The sequence below is a fragment of the Panthera onca genome, chromosome B2 (assembly GCF_046562875.1).
Source record: "Panthera onca isolate mPanOnc1 chromosome B2, mPanOnc1 haplotype 2, whole genome shotgun sequence".
Lineage (NCBI taxonomy): Eukaryota > Metazoa > Chordata > Mammalia > Carnivora > Felidae > Panthera > Panthera onca.
The window spans coordinates 49296819-49315126 of NC_138343.1; the positions used below are offsets into that span (position 1 = coordinate 49296819).

Genomic DNA, 18308 nt, shown 5'->3' on the forward strand with positions numbered 1-18308 from the left:
CTGTCAAACTGGCAATGGAGACTGGGGGGTGGGAGTGGGGGGGTGGGGTGGGGGGAATATCTGAAATAAAATCACCGACTCAGAGCCACACACTATGGCAGTTGGGAGAAATCATTTTCATCAGCTCTGATTTCCCTGGCAGGATGGAGAACCGCATATAATGAAGAATGCCATGCTCAGGATCGGCCCTTGCAATGTGGCCAGCCAAGTTTTCACTGTTCTTTGCAAAGGGTCGCATAGCCTTTGGGAAAAGATTAGCAGAGCTATATTCATTGGCTTCCAGTCCTGACAATTCTATATGGCTCCCTTTACTGCTTTAGCCTAGTAGTTCTCAAACTTGAACATGCATCGAAGTCACCTGGAGGTCTCCAAACACAGATTGGCAGGTCTCATACGCAAAGCTGATTTGCTATGGGGCCCCAAAATTTGCATTTCTAGCAAGTTCCCACATGATACTGATGCTGATCAGGGACCACACTTTGAGAACTACTGCTCTAGGTAAATTAAGCCATTGCTCTAGGTGTCCATAGTCTTATGCTGTATACTCTCATCTAAAATCGGTTGAAAACTACAAGGCTGGTATTGCAAATTAATTCACTTCTTCGTTCATCCAACATTTGCTGTTATTTTCCACCCTTTCTGCTAGGTGCTGACATTAAAAAAAAATGCAAAAAATACAGTCTCTACAGCCACAAAGTCAGGTGAAGTTTAATTGCCCCGGGTAAATAGAAACACCCTGGTTTTAGTGAATTGGCCAATTTTACAGATAATTGAGAAAGATAAAGATTGTCAATCAGTTTTTACTTTTTGCTCTGAAACATAAAACTCATTAAGTTAACTTTATAAATTAATTAACTCTACACTAACTATAAGGTGTAAACATATTTGTGGGAAAGAAACTACTAGAAATATTCAAAGGAACCAAAACACAGATACAAATAAATGCCTTCATCATTATAGCTACTATCATCAATTGCTACTTAACTAAACCTTGGTTCCTTTCTATCTCCCAAAAAGCATCACTTCCTTTTTCCAACACAGCTTCTGGCATTTAAATAGTCAAGTCCCTCAGCTGTTCCATGGATTTCTAAAAAGTCACTTAAAATCTCAGGGTGGTGGAGGGGAAGCTGTTTGTAAGGAGGAAATGAAAAGACCAGGGGAACAAAAAAAGAACAATCCACAATCACACAAAACAACAAAAACCTATCTTTTCTTTAAAGTCTATACCAGACAGATAAAAAAAATCTCTCTAGCTACCAAGTAACTCATTCATTCAAATGATCTCCTTCCTTCTCTCTATCAACATTCAATTAGCATGGACTCATTCACATTCTTTTTAATATTTATTTATTTTTGAGAGAAACAGAGCACAAGTGGGGTAGGGGCAGAGAGAGAGGGAGACACAGAATCTGAAACAGTCTCCAGACTCCCAGCTGTCAGTACAGAGCCCGACTCGGGGCTCGAACCCATGACCCGTGACACCATTACCTGAGCTGAAATCAGATGCTTAACCGAGTGAGCCACACAGGCACCCCCAATCACATTTTTTAATAGCCTTCCAACTTGATACATTTCTCAAAGCAGTTCAAAAGGCTCCAGGTCTAATTGTTCTCTGACTATTGTGAATATAATTTGGCTATAGCATAATAACTTCACAAGTGAAAGATCACAGTTGTTTCCTCATAGTATTTATTTATTTAAAAGATGATAACTCCTACCTTTTCCTGACCCTCAGGAATATTACAGTACATGAGAAATAAAAGTAATGAAATGCTTAGTCTCTGATTTTTATATGTGTAAGAATCCTGGGTACATAAGCATCCCAGATTTCCAGTTCTGCTTTTGACCTTGATAAAGAGGATATGGAAAACATTAATCAAAAAAATGAGGTAAACACTTAAGGAGATGGGTGTCTGAGTGGCTCAGTTGGTAAAGCATCTGACTTCAGCTCAGGTCATGATCTCATGATTCGTAGGTTCAAGCCCTGTGTCGGGCTCTGTGCGGACAGCTCAGAGCCTGGAGCCTGTTTCAGATTCTATGTCTCCTTCTCTCTCTACTCCTCCCCTACTCACACTCTGTCTCTCAAAGATGAATAAACATTTTTAAAAAAATTTTTTTAAAAAGAGGTAAGGAGAGATCAAACCCTGAAGGACCCTATAAGCCATATTAAGGAGTTTAGGCTTGATTTTAAAGGCTAATGGAAAGTCAGTGAAGGCTTTTAAGTAAGAAAGTTTGAAATATTTATCTTTCATTACTGAAAATATTACAGCTTCTGTGCTAGGAAGGGACTGGTCCCTTTCGATAGCATTTTTCATGTTATAACATTCAAGTTGTCAAGACACAAAACTGTAAATTGTTTAATATCTATCTATCTGTCTGTCTGCCCATCTATTGAAAGCATGTCCTTTCTCATAGCTATGGCTTATCTTTCATTTAAGGCTAATCAAGCGTGTCTGGGACTGTTCTCTGGAGGTAAATAATGTAAGTCATTGTCTGATTGGGAAAAATAAGGGGTTTCAGAGCCAAGTGTCCCCCACAGTAAAAAGCCTTTGTCTCTGATCTCCTGATACACAAATAGTAAATGAAATTGGTCACTGTCTGGACTAATCCACTAACATTTGAGAATACCAGGAAGGACTCTGATTACAGAGAAATCCACAACTGACGTTAATCTGCCTCTTTAGGTCAGAAATTCATTCATTAGTTCACTCATTCAACAATTATTTGAATACCTACTACGTGCCTGAAGATGTAATGTTCTCACTATACAACAGTGAGCAAAAACAGACCTGGATCCTACTTTCTTAAGTGTATAACCTATATCACCCATTCTCCAAAGGTAGAGGGAATTAAAAAACACACCCTAATATTAAATATGTAGTCACCAGCAAAAGACTAATATATGGAGACACACAAGGTAAAGGGGATTCAGGGTGGGTTTCAAAAAGGCAGGTCTGGGGTGCCTGGGTGGCTCAGTTGGTTGAGCATCCGACTTCAGCTCAGGTCATGATCTCATGGTTCAAGAGTTTTGAGCCCCATGTTGGTTTCATTGCTGCCAACACTGAGTCGGCTTCGGATCCTCTGTCCCCCCTCTCTCCTGCTTGTGCCCTCACTTGCTCTCTCTCAAAGATAAATAAAACATTTTTTTAAAAAACCCAAAAACGTCAGATTATTTCTTTCTGGATACTGACATCTTCACGAGGCTTCCTCTTTTGACTACTGCAAACTCAGCCCATTCTGGAGCACCATGATTGGAAAAGTGGGAAGAAAGCACATTAACTCCTTTATTGCACTTCCCTCCTAACAAAGGGAAAAGAGTCACCATCAATTCCATTTTCTGCATTGATTTGAGGACCAGCACCTTACTCCAAGCTAAAGGAGAATCTGTGGCTCCCTCAAATTTGAACTCAGGCCCTCGGTTTCCTGACCAAACTGCAATAAGTCAAACTTGCTGCGCTGTGTACACATAATTATCCCATCCCCTGCCTTGAAGAGTAGCTATGTTTCAGCTTGGAGAAGAGTCAATCTCCTTTTTCCACCAACTTTTAATTACTTTAAGCATACCAATTTGTAACAAATTTTACCAGCCCAAATAACCTTCTCATGTTGACCAATATATTATACACTTAAGAAAGAAGGAAATATTAATGCAGAATATTTCATTTTTATCAAAACTCCAGCCTGCCTGCGGTTAGATTTTAAATCCATGCTGATATCTGTGAGGTCGAAATTATAGGCACTGGGTAATCTGCCCAGTGACTCACAGAGAGCGAATGCACACGGAAACCACAAGCTATGTCCCAGGGCAGTCCTGCCTCATGGCATTCCCAGATCACAACACTGGTAAAGCATTACCCGAAGCCCGCACCTAGTGAAACTGAGGCTGATTGGGTGCTCACTACAAGGAACAAAGTGTAGAATCCTGAGGATTAAAAAAAGGCTGTGCTGGGGCGCCTGGGTGGCTTGGTCGGTTAAGCGTCCGACTTCGGCTCAGGTCATGATCTCACAGTCCGTGAGCTCGAGCCCCGCGTCGGGCTCTGTGCTGACAGCACAGAGCCTGGAGCCTGTTTCGGATTCTGTGTCTCCCTCTCTCTCTGCCCCTCCCCTGTTCATGCTCTGTCTCTCTCTGTCTCAAAAATAAACAAACGTTTAAAAAAAAAATTAAAAAAAAAAAAAAAGGCTGTGCTGGGTACAGCACCAAAAACCTCACTCTGAAATCCTCCAATCCTTTCCAGGGATGAAGAAATTCCGCAAAGAACTTGATAGTGGATCAAGAGAAGATAGCTCATCTCAATGAGCCAAGAATATTCATTTGCATACCACAGAAATCCCAAATATACTAAAGAGATCTCAGTACCTTCAAAACTGTAGACCACAAAAAAATCAGAGAAAACAAGACCATATTCTGAACAGCACCAGAAAAACACACTTCCATTAAGTCAAAATAACAAGGAAAATGGAGACAACCAAATGGACAGACTCTGCTCCTGCCATTTCTGTATCTTTCCCTCTCCTGCCATAGAAAGAAAAGCACTTCAACATGTATTCTGAAGATAACAGAGGCAAAAGCAATACAACGTCCTTATTACCAACCTAATTCTTTCAGTAATCCAGTTTGCTTTGTATATAGAAGCAGCCACTATCTGTAAATAAAATTGCAGCTCAGGCCTGATATTTCAGCCATCTCTTCTGTTATCCCCATCAGTCCGGAAAACAAAACAAAACAAAACAAAAACTATTAATTGGGTGTTTACTCTGGACCAAGCCCTGTGCTGAGGGCTTTACAAACATTCCCTCATGTAATATTCAAAACACCCATCTGAGTTGCACAATACTTTGTAGACTTGCCACACAATAGCAAACAAGTAAATGATAGTCATCATTGTTACTGTTGCTGTCATTATAACAGCCATGACCCTAATGAGGAGAAATGTGAGGTTTATGGAGGTTATGCAACTTGCCCAAGGTCACAGGACTAGTAAGAAGCAAAAACCAGATTCAGACTGTTTTCTCTGGCCCAAAAGCCTGCTAAGCATTTAACTGCTTTGGTATACACCAGTAGACCAAGAAATAGAAAATCACATTAAAGGAGACCAGTGCACTGTTAAGCAGCAACAGAGACTAGAAATAAGTTTCTGCTCAAGCATTTTAAAGGGATGGCATTGTAAGTAGGAAGAAACTGAAATGTCTTCCTTCTGAAAGCCCAAAACCAAGGGAAGATGGGTTTCATTCCCCCATTGACCCTTTCTTAATCATTATTTCTAGGCCACTTTATGTCAAACTGCCTGGCCATCAGAAGTGAGAGAAATTCATTGCTTCATTCAGAAAATATGAATGTTTCTCCAACTAGAGACTGCAAACTCAAGATCCTTGTCCAGGATGCATAACGGCTCTGACAAGAGGGTAACATCCCTCCTTTGTTATTATGGCTCATCATAATTACTTGGGATAAAATAATAAATTTTAATTCAGCGATGCTTATGGCCGTCGGGCATCTTAACATAAAAGAACAAAAAATATAATTAATTAAATCAAGGCAATATGCCTATTTCCATCCCAGCTCATTAGTATTAATTGATTGGGTTAATTCTCTTTTGTGTTTAATAGTACCTCCTAAAAATCAATCTAAAAAAGAGGGAGAAATGGAAGGGAGAAGTAGAGATGGTAAGTAAATGAAAGTTCTGAATATTTTGTTAATTAACTCAAAATGTAATAAATATAGCTTACACTCTTATGGTCACAAAAACAATGTGCCACTTTTTAATAAAGTTCAGGAATCAGTACATATAGCATCATAAATAATGGCTAAAATTTTGCCTCAAAGAAATGTATAATCTTCCTCTCTAAGTTGTACTAATAAGAAAAGACTATCAATTCTATTTTACAGATGGAAATACAAGTAAGGCACAGAGAATTCAAGACTCTTGAGGGCCATATGTAGAGGTACTGTATTAGTTTTCCTGTTGTAGGGGCCTACCTAGTCTTCTACATATTAGAATGCTGGCTTCCATGTATGGAAAAATAACATAGAAGATGCAATATTTTCATAAAGTAGTTCTAAATATAGTTGTTAGGTGATCTAATTTCACTTTTATGTAACACTAATCGTTTTCTTAAAGTATATATATTCTTCACGTAGAATGTCACCTTTGTAATGTGGGAATGGAGGAGAAAGTGCCTCCACCAGTGATACTTTTTATTTTGTTTGTTAAAATCTTTGAAAAGATTATTTCTGGCTTGAAACTTTTCATGCTTTATCTTGGCCTATAGATGATATCAGAAACCGAAAGAAAACTCCACTCAGCTATTTTTATGATACCATGAATGGGTATGAGAAAGAGAGACAGGGGTGCTGAGATGGTTCAGTCAGTTAAGCGTCTAACTCTTGATTTCGACCCAGGTCGTGATCTCACGGTTTGTGGGATCGAGCTTTGTGTCGGGCTATACACTGACAGTGTGGAGCCTGCTTGGGACTTTCTCTCTCTCTCCCTCTCTCTCTATCCCTCCCCCACTTGGGTGTCTGGCTCTCTCTCTCAAAATAAATTAACATTTTTTAAAAAGGGAAAAGAGAGTAACAGATTCAGAGACTGAATTACTGTTGATGATGATGATTCAATCTTATATTTGAATAAACTTTTTATTATCCCTCAAGTACTTTCACACACTGTATAGTCAAGAGAAGATATTATAGGTTTAGAGCAATACTAGCAACCAGATTTTTGAGAGTTGGAGTCCTTCACCAGTTCCGAATGCCTTTTAGAAACAGAAAAATAACTTACCAATGGATTTTATATTTCTCACAATTCACAGTGGCATACACTTATATATAGGTATATGTATGTAAATATATATATTTATGTGTATATATGTGTGCATATATACATGTGTGTTTACATATGTACCTATGCATACATATATACCTATATATGTAAGAACAACTAAAGACAATAAAAGTTAGGAAAAGTGATAATTAAGAAAGCAAGAGTTTAAAAATTATGCTTTTTAAATTTCATACAGGATCTGAACTCTGCATTTTAGCTGTCCATCAACCATAAGCACATGGTTTCATTCAACCATCAACACATACTCAGTATCCTACACACTGAAGAGACAGTATTAAATAGATTGGTGAAGTCATTTGCCTTTTGGAGGTTATGCTAGCAGAGGAAGCAGACTATGAACCAACAAGTAAATTTATAATATGTGAGGATAAATTGTTATGAAGAAGGTAAAGCAAAATAAAAGGAAAGAGAATAGTAAGAAGTGGTTGCAATTTCTGAAAAGATGACCATCAAGGCCTCTCTAATAAGTTGATATTATCTCAGAGAACAAACAAAATAAGTGAGCCAGCCACATGCATACCTGGAGGAAGAGTATTCCAGGCAAAAGACATTTTGGGCAAAGGTGTGAGGTATGTGTTCACCTGGTATGTTTATAGAAGAGCTGAAACAGAATGAATGAGGAAGACCGGTCAATGAAGGGACCAGAAGTTTGATAACGGTAAGTTTAGATTATTCCTAATGAAATGAGAAGACACTGGAGGGTGTTAGAGGAAAGAAGTATAAGACGTGACATATTTTTAAAGGATGTGTACAATAAACTGTTGGGGGGTTACTTTAGCATATGGCATAAGAGTCAAACACCAATGACTTAAACACATGAAGTCTTGTTCTTCAATCATGAAATAACTTCAGAGGTGAACAGTCCCAGTTGCAGTGTTACTACTGCAACTCCAAAATCATCAGGATCCTGAGTTTCTTCCATCTTTCTGCTTCCCCATTCTGAATGAATCACCTCATTGTCCAAGATGGCAGCTGAAAATGTAGCTATTATATTTACATTCCAAGAAGCAAAGAAGAGGAAGAAGCAAGGACAAATAGGGCATGCATCCGAATGGGTCAACTCTACTTTAGGAACTTTCCAGATACCCTGTACCACACCTCCCCTTATATCTCCTTGATTGGCTCTAAGCCACAAGGCTATGTCTAACTAAAATGGAGGCCAGGAAATGTAGCATTTTGGCTGGATACTTTGTTGCCCCAAACAAAAATGGGGGGTCTGCTACTAAGGAAGACAAAGAATCAGAAACAGGGGAATCAATTACAGGGCCATTTGAAATGGTCCCAGCCAAAAATTATGTTGCTTAGAACTAGATTGGTACCAATGGATGTGTTGATCTATGAGACACAAGTCAAAGTCCAGACAAGATTCACTGATGTATTGGTCATGGGATGTGAGAAACAGAAATAAGTCTAGGATGTTTCCAAGGTTTGGAGCCTGAGTCACTGAACATGAACAGTTCCAATAAGCAAGATGGATTCTTTGTGTATATGAATGGTCAAAACTTATCTCAGACATAAATGATAGGGTCTTCACCTCCTACCACCCAATCCTAATCTTACATTCTTGATACCCACTCCTCTGGAGTATTCTGCCTTACTGCTTGCAACACATATTTTAGAATTAGAAATTTTACTCTTTTGAGGTGCCTAGGTGGCTCAGTCGGTTAAGCATCCGACTTCAGCTCAGGTCATGATCTCACAGTTTGTGAGTTCGAGCCCCACATCAGGCTCTGTGCTGACAGCTTAGAGCCTGGAGCCTGCTTCGGATTCTGTGTCTCATTCTCTCTCTGCCCCTCCCCCCTTGTGCGCCTCTCTCTCTCTCTCTCAAAAATAAATAAAAATGTAAAAAAATATTTTTTAAAAAGAAATTTTACTCTTTTGTATTTTCTCTCTAATTAGCTTCTCTAGTGATAATGCACATTTATTCACGTTAAGTATTAGTCTTCACTTTTTCTCATACCTCGTACAAATTCCTAGGCCACTTAACAAGTATCCAGAAGGCATGGTTGAATCAAATTTGATCTGTGTGGCTTCCCTGTTATCATTCTTTCTAGAAGCTATGACCCATCTATGTATGATAAAAATCTCAGTTTCATTCCAGGCAACCCTGCTCTCTGCACCTATTTGTACAGAAACCGGTGTCCACTACTTACCCTCACATTCTTACCAATGGCCCTACTCTCCAGGAGAAAGAGGGGATCCTTCAGATAACTCCCTCTCCCTCTCCACAGGATAAGAGTTTACTCCTCTGAATCTAGCTCACTTATTCCAAGTAAATTCAGATTGAAATATATTGCCTGGACCAGGAGTATTAATAAAAGCCACTTTTAAAAGGTGACAGGTTGAGACAACTATTTGCATTATTCAGATGTTGAACTCTCCAAGAGTAAGAAATCAAGTGTATATTCCGCATGCCACTGCCTTTCTCTTACCCTTTACTTTCTGATGCCTCTTCTCCATCTTCAGTCTCTGGCCCTATCGCACAATTGCTTGATTGAACATTTACCTGGAACTAATGGGGCATCTAGAGACTCAGTTGAGCTAGACTTTTAGCTGGAAAAGTTCTCCCAAATAATATCAATATAAGGCAAAGACCCTTGAGAGCCTAAAGGTCATCTCATCCTTCAGCAGCATTTGACTCCTGGTTAAAGGTCTATAAAGAACATTTTTAAAATATTTATTTATTTTTGAGAGACAGACAGACAGACATATACAGGATCCATGTTATCAGAACAAAACCTGATGCAGAGCTCGAACTCACGAACCGTAAGATCATGATCTGAGTCAAAGTTGGATGCTTAAGTGACTGAGCCACCAAGGAGCCCCTACAAAGAACATTTTTAACCTGAGATTCTAAGTCTAAAATTTGCCTTTGTCATTGCTGGTCCTTAGGTAGTTGATGTCCATCAATAAGTCAGCATTCCCCAAAGCCACTGGTCATACACACACACACACACACACACACACACACACACACACACACACACAAAGACAGGTCAATAACCTAAGCTGACAGACAATTTTTGCTAAAGGATACAAATTAACTGATTTGCCTGAACACTTCCTCCTCGATATCAGAAACACACACACACACACACACACACACCCCTTCCAAAATATAGAATGTGAAATGCCTAATCAGAAACCTGATTCCATCCATAAGAGACAGATATCCATATTACATTAGTTTATCCCCTTCAGAATATTTTATTTTCCCTTTATTTTCCCCCATGCTCTTACTTTAACAAGAACAAATGCCCTTGTAAGTGTTAGACATATTTTTTTATAAAGAGTAATGTTTTAGGGCAGAGTTTTATAGCTACCCATAACTAATCACATTTCCAAAGCTATTTTCATTTGCCAATGAAGACAGTCACTTTGATAACCATTCCTTATTATCAGCCACTGAAGTAGGCAATGATTTTTATTCTCATTTAACAGATAAGGAAACAAATGCTCCAAGAGGTGAAATAAGTGACTTAGTCATTTGGTGATGTGGTGGAGAAGTTGAAATTTGAATTCTCATCCAACTTCCCAGACCCTAGAGCTATGTGGCCAGATTTTCAATAAGGAAGCCTATTTATATGACTTTCCAGGGGACCAGGAAGTCAAAACCACAACAGGGTGAGAGCAGGAAGACATTGCTTTCTTGGCAGGGAATTTCAAAGGCAGCAACATTAACCACTTTCAGAGCATTTTGCTATATTGTGGGGGCTTCCCTGGACAAGCATGACTACAAAGTGCCTGAATAAAGAGGCATATTCTTTGGTAACATTGTTAACCTTCTTTTATTTGAAAAAATAAAATAATTAAGCTCTGTGCTTAGAAGAGTCAAAAGAAAGGGCCTTCGTTTTGAACACTCTAACCACTTCTTCCTTTTACATTAAAATCTCAATTTGTTCCCAGAATAAATTCTCAACCAAGTGTTGGAACTTATCCAAAAAGTTCCCCTCCCTCCTGCCCCCAAAATGAAAGAATTATATATGGTCATGCCACCACTGATCTCCAAACTCCACAAACCTTTAACGTGCAGGAAGCTGAGGATGCTTGTGTTGGTGTCAAGCAGTAGCAATTGGCCATTCTCCACTGTGACATTGTCGCCATCTTGTGGCACTCTCTCAGGAAACCAACTGTAAGCCCTTGACCATCTCAGGCAGAACTGAAAGGAAAAGTTGCCCTGGAAAACAGTTTCAATGTTTTATTTTGTTTGGTTTAAAGCATAATAGTATGGAGGATCAATCTAAATGGAAATCTCTTAAACTAAAATTAATTTGCATGTAATGTTAAACGTCTCGATAAAATTAGTCACCCTCTCTTGACTAACTCAAAAAGGGATAAATACAGAAGGGGCAAAGTTACACTTGAAATGTCTCTGTGTTGGCCACTGGAATTCTCCAACACTGTGGTGCTGCTCACGTTTTCTTACCTTTTATTTTTCTCCAGGACAAGTCCCTTTCTACTGAATAGAAGGGTCAATTCCATTTTTTATTTTTATAGACATGTATTGAGTCTTGAACAAAAAGTCATAAATATCCTGGAATCGAGAGAATTAAAATGTTCTGCTTGATGGGTGGCATTTTGCTTTATGTAATTGGTATCATTTTTCATTGGCTCTACTGCCAAGGGTCCTTGTTTTATAGGAACATTCCTCTTTCCAAGTCCAGCCTCCCACTCTGTGTCTTTTTGATATTGTTGTTGCCTTTCCCTCTATGCCTGGTGCATCAGTGCTGAAAACAAAATGCATAAATGAAATGCCCACTGACTTCAGAGGATAGCCCAGAATGCTTGAGTGAGTGATGGGCAGGGAGCGAGGCTGAGAGGGCCCAGATAAAGAAGAACCCCCTTCCCACTCAGCCTCCAGTCTCCCTCACAGAACTGTTGGCTTTTCTTTTAATTTATGGTCACACTGAAGTCACATGTTTTTCAAAAAAAGGAATGTAAAAAACCACAGAAAGCAGTATTCAGCTCATGTAAGAGGCCAAGAACATGTCTAAATATCTTGTGCAGTTATGGGACTATAATTATGATAAGTATAATAAAATCAGAATAGAGAAGGTATTTCCCTCGAGGTAGTACATACATGTGTCTGCCTCTTTCCACACACTTGTTCCCGCCCAGATTCTCACCAAATATGAAGCCTGGGTTCCTATAAAAGAACTGCCTAGAAAGTCCTCTTGTGAGGTGTTAGAAGCAGATGGGAGAAGATCATTAAGAAGGGAAGGCATGTTTATAATACCAATAACTACACCTACACAGAGAATAGTACCCTGGAGTATTTCTGAGAGAGAAAATGGAAAAGTGTGTAGCCAGAATAGCCAATAGGTTTTCCAGGAGAGTGTACTGACCCCCCAACTCAATAGTCTTGAGTTGTATACCCAACTCAATTGCCAACAAGCCTTTGGGATAAGGAGAAGCAGTGTTTTTTTTTTTATTCCCTACACCTACAAAAGAGAAAAAAGTTCATGACTCCTCCCAATTTAAGAGATGGATAAGCAGCACTAGCACCATGAAAAGAAGGGGCTATACATGAGCATCTTTGTAAGTCGTATGAACTATATCCCCATAATGGCCACCTGTAGACTCAGAAAGTAGGAAAGAATTTTAGCTCTTTACTGATTTCACACTGAAGTTAGGCAAAGGGAAGTAAAATTACACAAAGTGGTCCTTACAGGCTATACATTATATGTTCTTAGAATCCCTTAATTCATTCCCATCAAATCTAAAAAAAGGAGAGGGAGGTGAATAGGAGGAAACTGAAATGGAAAAAAGTGGTGAAAAGGTGGGAGAGGCTAAACTGAATAAAGACAGTAAAGTCAACTGTAGAGAAGATGAACTAGATTATTGGTCACATTGGCTGGAAGTCCACTCTAAAAGAACTTTTGAATAAGCCCAACTAGGTTCCTAGAAGATCAGAAATGGAAAAACTCTAGAGAAATCCTATCTCTTCATTTTAAAGGGAGTTTCTCAGCTTAGAACAGTTTGAGGTACAGAGCCCCTCAGTGCCACCATGATGGAATCAGAAGCTTAGGAGGTGGGGCCCAGGGAACCATCATTTTAATGATCCCTCAGATAACAACTTCTGCATCAAAGTTTGAGGATGAATTTAGGGCAAGGGCTAGAGGGAAGGAAGATACATCCCAAAAAGGAACCTGGACACTTCCTTCAAACCAGTCCCTAAAGCACAGGGTCTTAAGGAAGGCCAGCAAGCTGGACAAGATTGGGGTGTGGATGAGCTCTAATGAGTTTGAAGGATTCAACAACATAACTCTTCCTGAGACATTAACCTAGTGGTCAGATCTATACCCCACCTACAGAACAACAAGAAAAAGAGGCTCATGACTTTGACAGTGGAAAGATCTGGAACAATTAAACATTAATTAGGTATGTGAGGGAGTCAAAGGAAAGCAATTCCATGGTCTCTTGCATTAATTTGAGAACATCATAATACTTCCAATTATCACTGATATCTGTTATCTACCTCCAAGTGAACTTTTAAGATAACTTTCTCTCTTGCTCTGAAGACCCTGTATATACATACACTAGCTACCTTCCATGTGTTATAAAATCTTGGCCTGGCCTGTCAACCTTCAAAAATTGCTACACTAAACCCCAACTTGGCAAGTGGAAAGGTTAAATATTGTTATTTCCTCCTCACAGTTGAGGAAACAAAGGCTCAAAGAGTTTAAATGATGTGTCAAAGGCCGCAGTGGTAAAAACAGATGGAATTGATACAGAGAAAGCTCCCAATTCAGGCCATTTCACTCACCTTGGCCTCCCCTGGAACACTCTTCCTCAAAATCTCTGCTGGCTCACTCTCCTACTTCATTCAGGCCTCTGAGCAAATAACACCTCCTACCCTACCTCTTTAATAAAATAGCACCTCCAATAACTCCCTCTGCCCATCACTGCTTAATTCTGGTATGAGAGCTTTCATTCCATGTGTATTTATCATCTATTGAGCTTACTCAAATGAAAGCAAAGACTTTGTGTATCGCCCCACCCCTAAAAAGTATCTGACATAGTAAGTGCTCAATGGAACTCGAGGGGATAATTTCCCAAGTGAATCATTTCTAAGTGAACTCCTAATCCCATACATGCATTTACAGATGTTATACACACACATAAACACACATGCACATGAGTGCAACCACCTTCCTGATACAATAGTTAAACAAATAGGTGGAAACTAAAATACTTAAAAATCTGTACCCCATGGGTTTGGCATCCATTGGGTTTCACTCACATTCCTTCACAATCCTTTCTGCATTTTCAAGCTCTATTCGAACTTAAACCGAATGATGATGAGTGTATCTAAATCAAAACCCAAGACACAGATTCCCTTCTCCCTGTGAAATCTTCTGTCATTTTTTTTCATTTACCTTCAGTTTCTCTAGTGTGGTATACCTCAAATGAACATAAATGTTAAGCATTAAGTTTCAAGAGACCTAAGCTTCCTTGTGCCAAACTACTCTTTAATATAATAATGGTATCTTGAGATGTATAAATTTTTGTTGATGATTCATGGTACAGTACAAAACAGTGACTAAATACTAAAAGCTCTAAAGAGTTAATGCAGCCTCGGGGCACCTGGGTGGTTCAGTCAGTTGAGCTTCTGACTCATGATCCCAAATCATGATCCGAGGGCTGTGGAATCTTGGATTGAGCCCTGCATCAAGCTCTAAGCCCCGCATCAAGGTCTGCGCTGAGCATGGAACCTGCTTAAGATCCTCTCTTTCTCTTTCTCTTTCTCTCTCTCCCTCCCTCTCTCTCCACCTCTTCCCTGATTGCGCTCTCTCTCTCTCTCTCTCAAATAAAAGACATAATAAAATAAAAATAAAAAATTAATGCAACCTCAACTATGTACCAGCTACCTGGGGAAGTAGAAATGTATCGCCATACTTGCAAGTTGTCAGTGAACCCGTAATTACAAACACACAATTTTAGCTCTTGACATTTTCAGAGGCGACACACTGGTAGTGTCATTCCCCGTGTCAGTGTCAGCCCTGTGACTACCAGGGCAACACTCCATTAAACCGTGAGACTGGCACACTTTCTCATCACTATCACTTTGATCCAATCAAGCAAAAAAGAATTCTAAGAGCATTTAAAAACGTTTCTTTATTTTTGAGAGAGAGAGTGAGAGCAGGGGAGGAGCAGAGACAGAAAGGAGAATCCCAAGCGGGCTCCACTATGCCACCAGCCCAGAGCCCCACATGGGGCTCAGTCCCACTAACTACAAGATCATGACCTGAGCCAAAATCAAGAGTCGGAGTCTTAACCAACTGAGCCACCCAGGCGCCCCTGCTAAGGGCATTTTAAAAGACATCTTGTCAATATATCTGAAAGTCTCTCAATTGATGCCAACACAGCGTTTTTGGTGAAAACCACGTTTTGTGTCACCAGCTCCGCCTATTGGTCAAAGCAGTTTTCACCTCCACCTAATATACTAAGTTTCTTCCACTATTGTTCCTGACATGCTCAACCATTAGCTTTAGTTTTCTTCTTTGAGATAAGCCAATCACTCATTCCCATCCTGCAAATGAACAAAACCATTTCCGGGGCGCCTGGGTGGCTCAGTCGGTTAAACGTCCAACTTCGGCCCAGGTCATGATCTCACCGCTGGTGAGTTCTAGCCCTACGTTGGGCTCTGTGATGACAGCTCAGAGCCTGGAGCCTGCTTTGGATTCTGTGTCTCCCTCTCTCTCTCTGCCCTTTCCCCACTCGCGCTCTGTCTCTCTGTCAAAAATAAATAAATGTTAATATCCACTTAAAAAAATTTTTTCCTCACAGGCCTATAGGGTGGAGGTGGAAATAGAGATTTAAGAACTATCCAGAATTCACCCTCATCTTTTACCTCAGCTCATATAACCCAAAATAAACCAAAAAATAAAAATAAAATAAAATATATACATATAAGTTTATGCCTGTATATATGTGCATGTGCGCGTGTGTACGTGTGTGTATGTGTGTATACACACATACACACACGTACACACGCGCACGTGCACACACACACACATATATATAGGCACAAACTTCCCTGCCTCAGCTAGGAAGCTTATGCAATTTGTTTTCTTCTTACAGCATGTCAGCACTTCTCTGAACTTCGGGAAATGTGCAGTGTCTGCAAATCTTACATGTCACCTTAAATGTACTTGCAACACCACCAGAGTCATCTTGAAAGAAGTCATTGATCAGCAAGCTTGAGCACCAAGCAGAGCAGAGACCTATCTGTGAGCAAATGTGCTAAGCTGGGGTGCTGGAGGAGACAGAGGAGGGAAATCTCTCCAGTCAGTGTCTCCTGGATGACAAAGACAAGGAAGAACTGTTCTGACACCTTACCAGAATGCCTTCTTGAGCATGCAAGCTTTGGAAATAGGACAAAACAGGTCCCTGTGACCAACACTCTCTCTACCCCTGACCCTTCTTCATTTTCTCCAAAGTATTTATTATCACCGAAACATGTATGTTTGTTTATACTCTGCCAACCACCAACAAAATGTAAGCTTCACAAGAGCTTCTTGAGTTTCTGCTATATCCCCAGTTCCTCCAATGCCTGGTGTGTACTAGGCACCCCAAAAATATATTTGAATGAATGGTCAGCTCTCATTAAGGCTCCTAATCACTATGCCATCATTTAACTTTTTTAATGTTTATTTATTTTTGAGAGAGAGAGAATCAGTGCATGAGCGGGGGAGGGGCAGAGAGAGAGGAAGACACAGAATCCGAAGCAGGCTCCAGGCTCTGAGCTGTCAGCACAGTGCCCAACGCAGGGCTTGAACTCACAAACTATGTGATCATTACCTAAGCTAAAGATAAGCTGAGATACCCCAGCGCCCATAACTATGCCATCATGTAAAGTATCATTTTAATAACTGAAATTATCAGATATAAAGCCGCAAATTTGGGGGGCACCTGGGTGGCTCAATTAATTAAGTATCTGACTTCAGCTCAGGTCATGATCTCGCGGTTCGTGAGTTCGAGCTCCACGTGGGGCTCTATGCTGACACCTCAGAGCCTGGGGCCTGCTTCAGATTCTGTGTCTACCTCTCTTTCTCTCAGCTCCTCCCCCATTCATGCTCTGTCTCTCTCAAAAATACATAAACATTAAAAAAAATTTAAGCTGCAAATTTTTTTCAATGCTATTTCACATAGAAATATTTTTAATTTTTATAAAAACAAATTTATTTCTATTTTCTCTCATGATGTCCTCTTATTTTATGTATAGGACACCCTTCTTTCATTCTGACATAAACATCATTTATGTGTTCTTGATTTGTAGGGCTTTATATCTGTATGTTAAGCCTCAAAGAATTTGGAATTTATGTTGGTGAGAAGTTTCCCATTTTTCTTTGTTCCCCCCCCCCCCACAAATAATTAACTTTCTTCACATCATTTATTAAATAACATTTGCTTTCCCAACTAATAGTCTTGGCTATTTTAATAATTGTATTATAATGTTGGGTGATATTAAACTGGTTACCCAATTAAAATCCCAAAACTTTTACATATGACCTGATGTGAAGTCATCTCTTCCAGGTACATGTGACCTTATCCTTCTTCTTAAGGTTCTCATATTATCATTGAGAAAAAGACAAATAGCCATACAATTAATATAAAGTATAATAACTAAAGGGATAAACAAGGCACCATGAGAGTTCAACAGAGTAGCTGCCTGACCCAGGTGGAGACTGCCTTATAGGTAAAATCCAGTTTATTAATCCCCTTTTCTTCTTCTTCTTCTTTTTTAATCTGAACACTACAGATAAATTAACATGGGCTGAGATTATTTCAGCTGATTATGAAACAAAAAATGCTTATTTTACAAAAGTCAACCATCCACAAATCCAGGATTACAAATAGAGCCCCTGACCTATAATTTAATAACTCCTTAGGGACAAAAAGGAAATTAAATTAGTTTGGCATAATTTGTTCTTACTGAGCTCATGCTGGCTCTAAGTGATCACTTTCTTTTCTTGGTGCTTATACACCCTTCATGATTATGAGATAACATAAGAAAGTCCTTGCACACCATCCGGCACATTGACTACTCAAAGCCATGGCAACAATACCTTTTGCCAGAATTGCACCCAGTTCAAATTTACCCATTGTACCTGTTAGAAAACTAGACTATTTACTAGTTTACCTCTCAGTTCTACACATATCCTATACCCCATTATTTCACAAGAAATATTGGTATTAACTTAATGCTTCTTACATATAAGTTATTTTCACACTTTTGAGCTTCAGGGGACTATTAGAGTCTGCAAACAGAACAAATTTACAGAGCCTGTCTTTATCTTTTCTTTCATGTTAATCTTCACATCTCCTCTTACAATGTCTCTTCTGAATTACAAACTTGAAGATCGTTCCACTTGCTATAGAAATAATAATGACAATGATAGTTACAAATCCTTGCATGCGTCTCATGTCCCAGGCACACTGCTAGTTATTTTACTTACACTA

The 18308-nt window shown here is 39.4% G+C and overlaps 1 protein-coding gene across 1 annotated transcript in view; it reads right to left on the reverse strand.

Moving 5' to 3' along the window:
- The window catches only part of PKHD1 (PKHD1 ciliary IPT domain containing fibrocystin/polyductin), a 479232-nt gene that overhangs the window by 323950 nt on the left and 136974 nt on the right, over positions 1–18308 (reverse strand). Inside the window, exon 35 of the mRNA XM_078446999.2 lies at positions 10863–11019. Coding sequence (XP_078303125.2) covers positions 10863–11019 — 157 coding nt within the window. The remainder of the gene's footprint in view (positions 1–10862; positions 11020–18308) is intronic.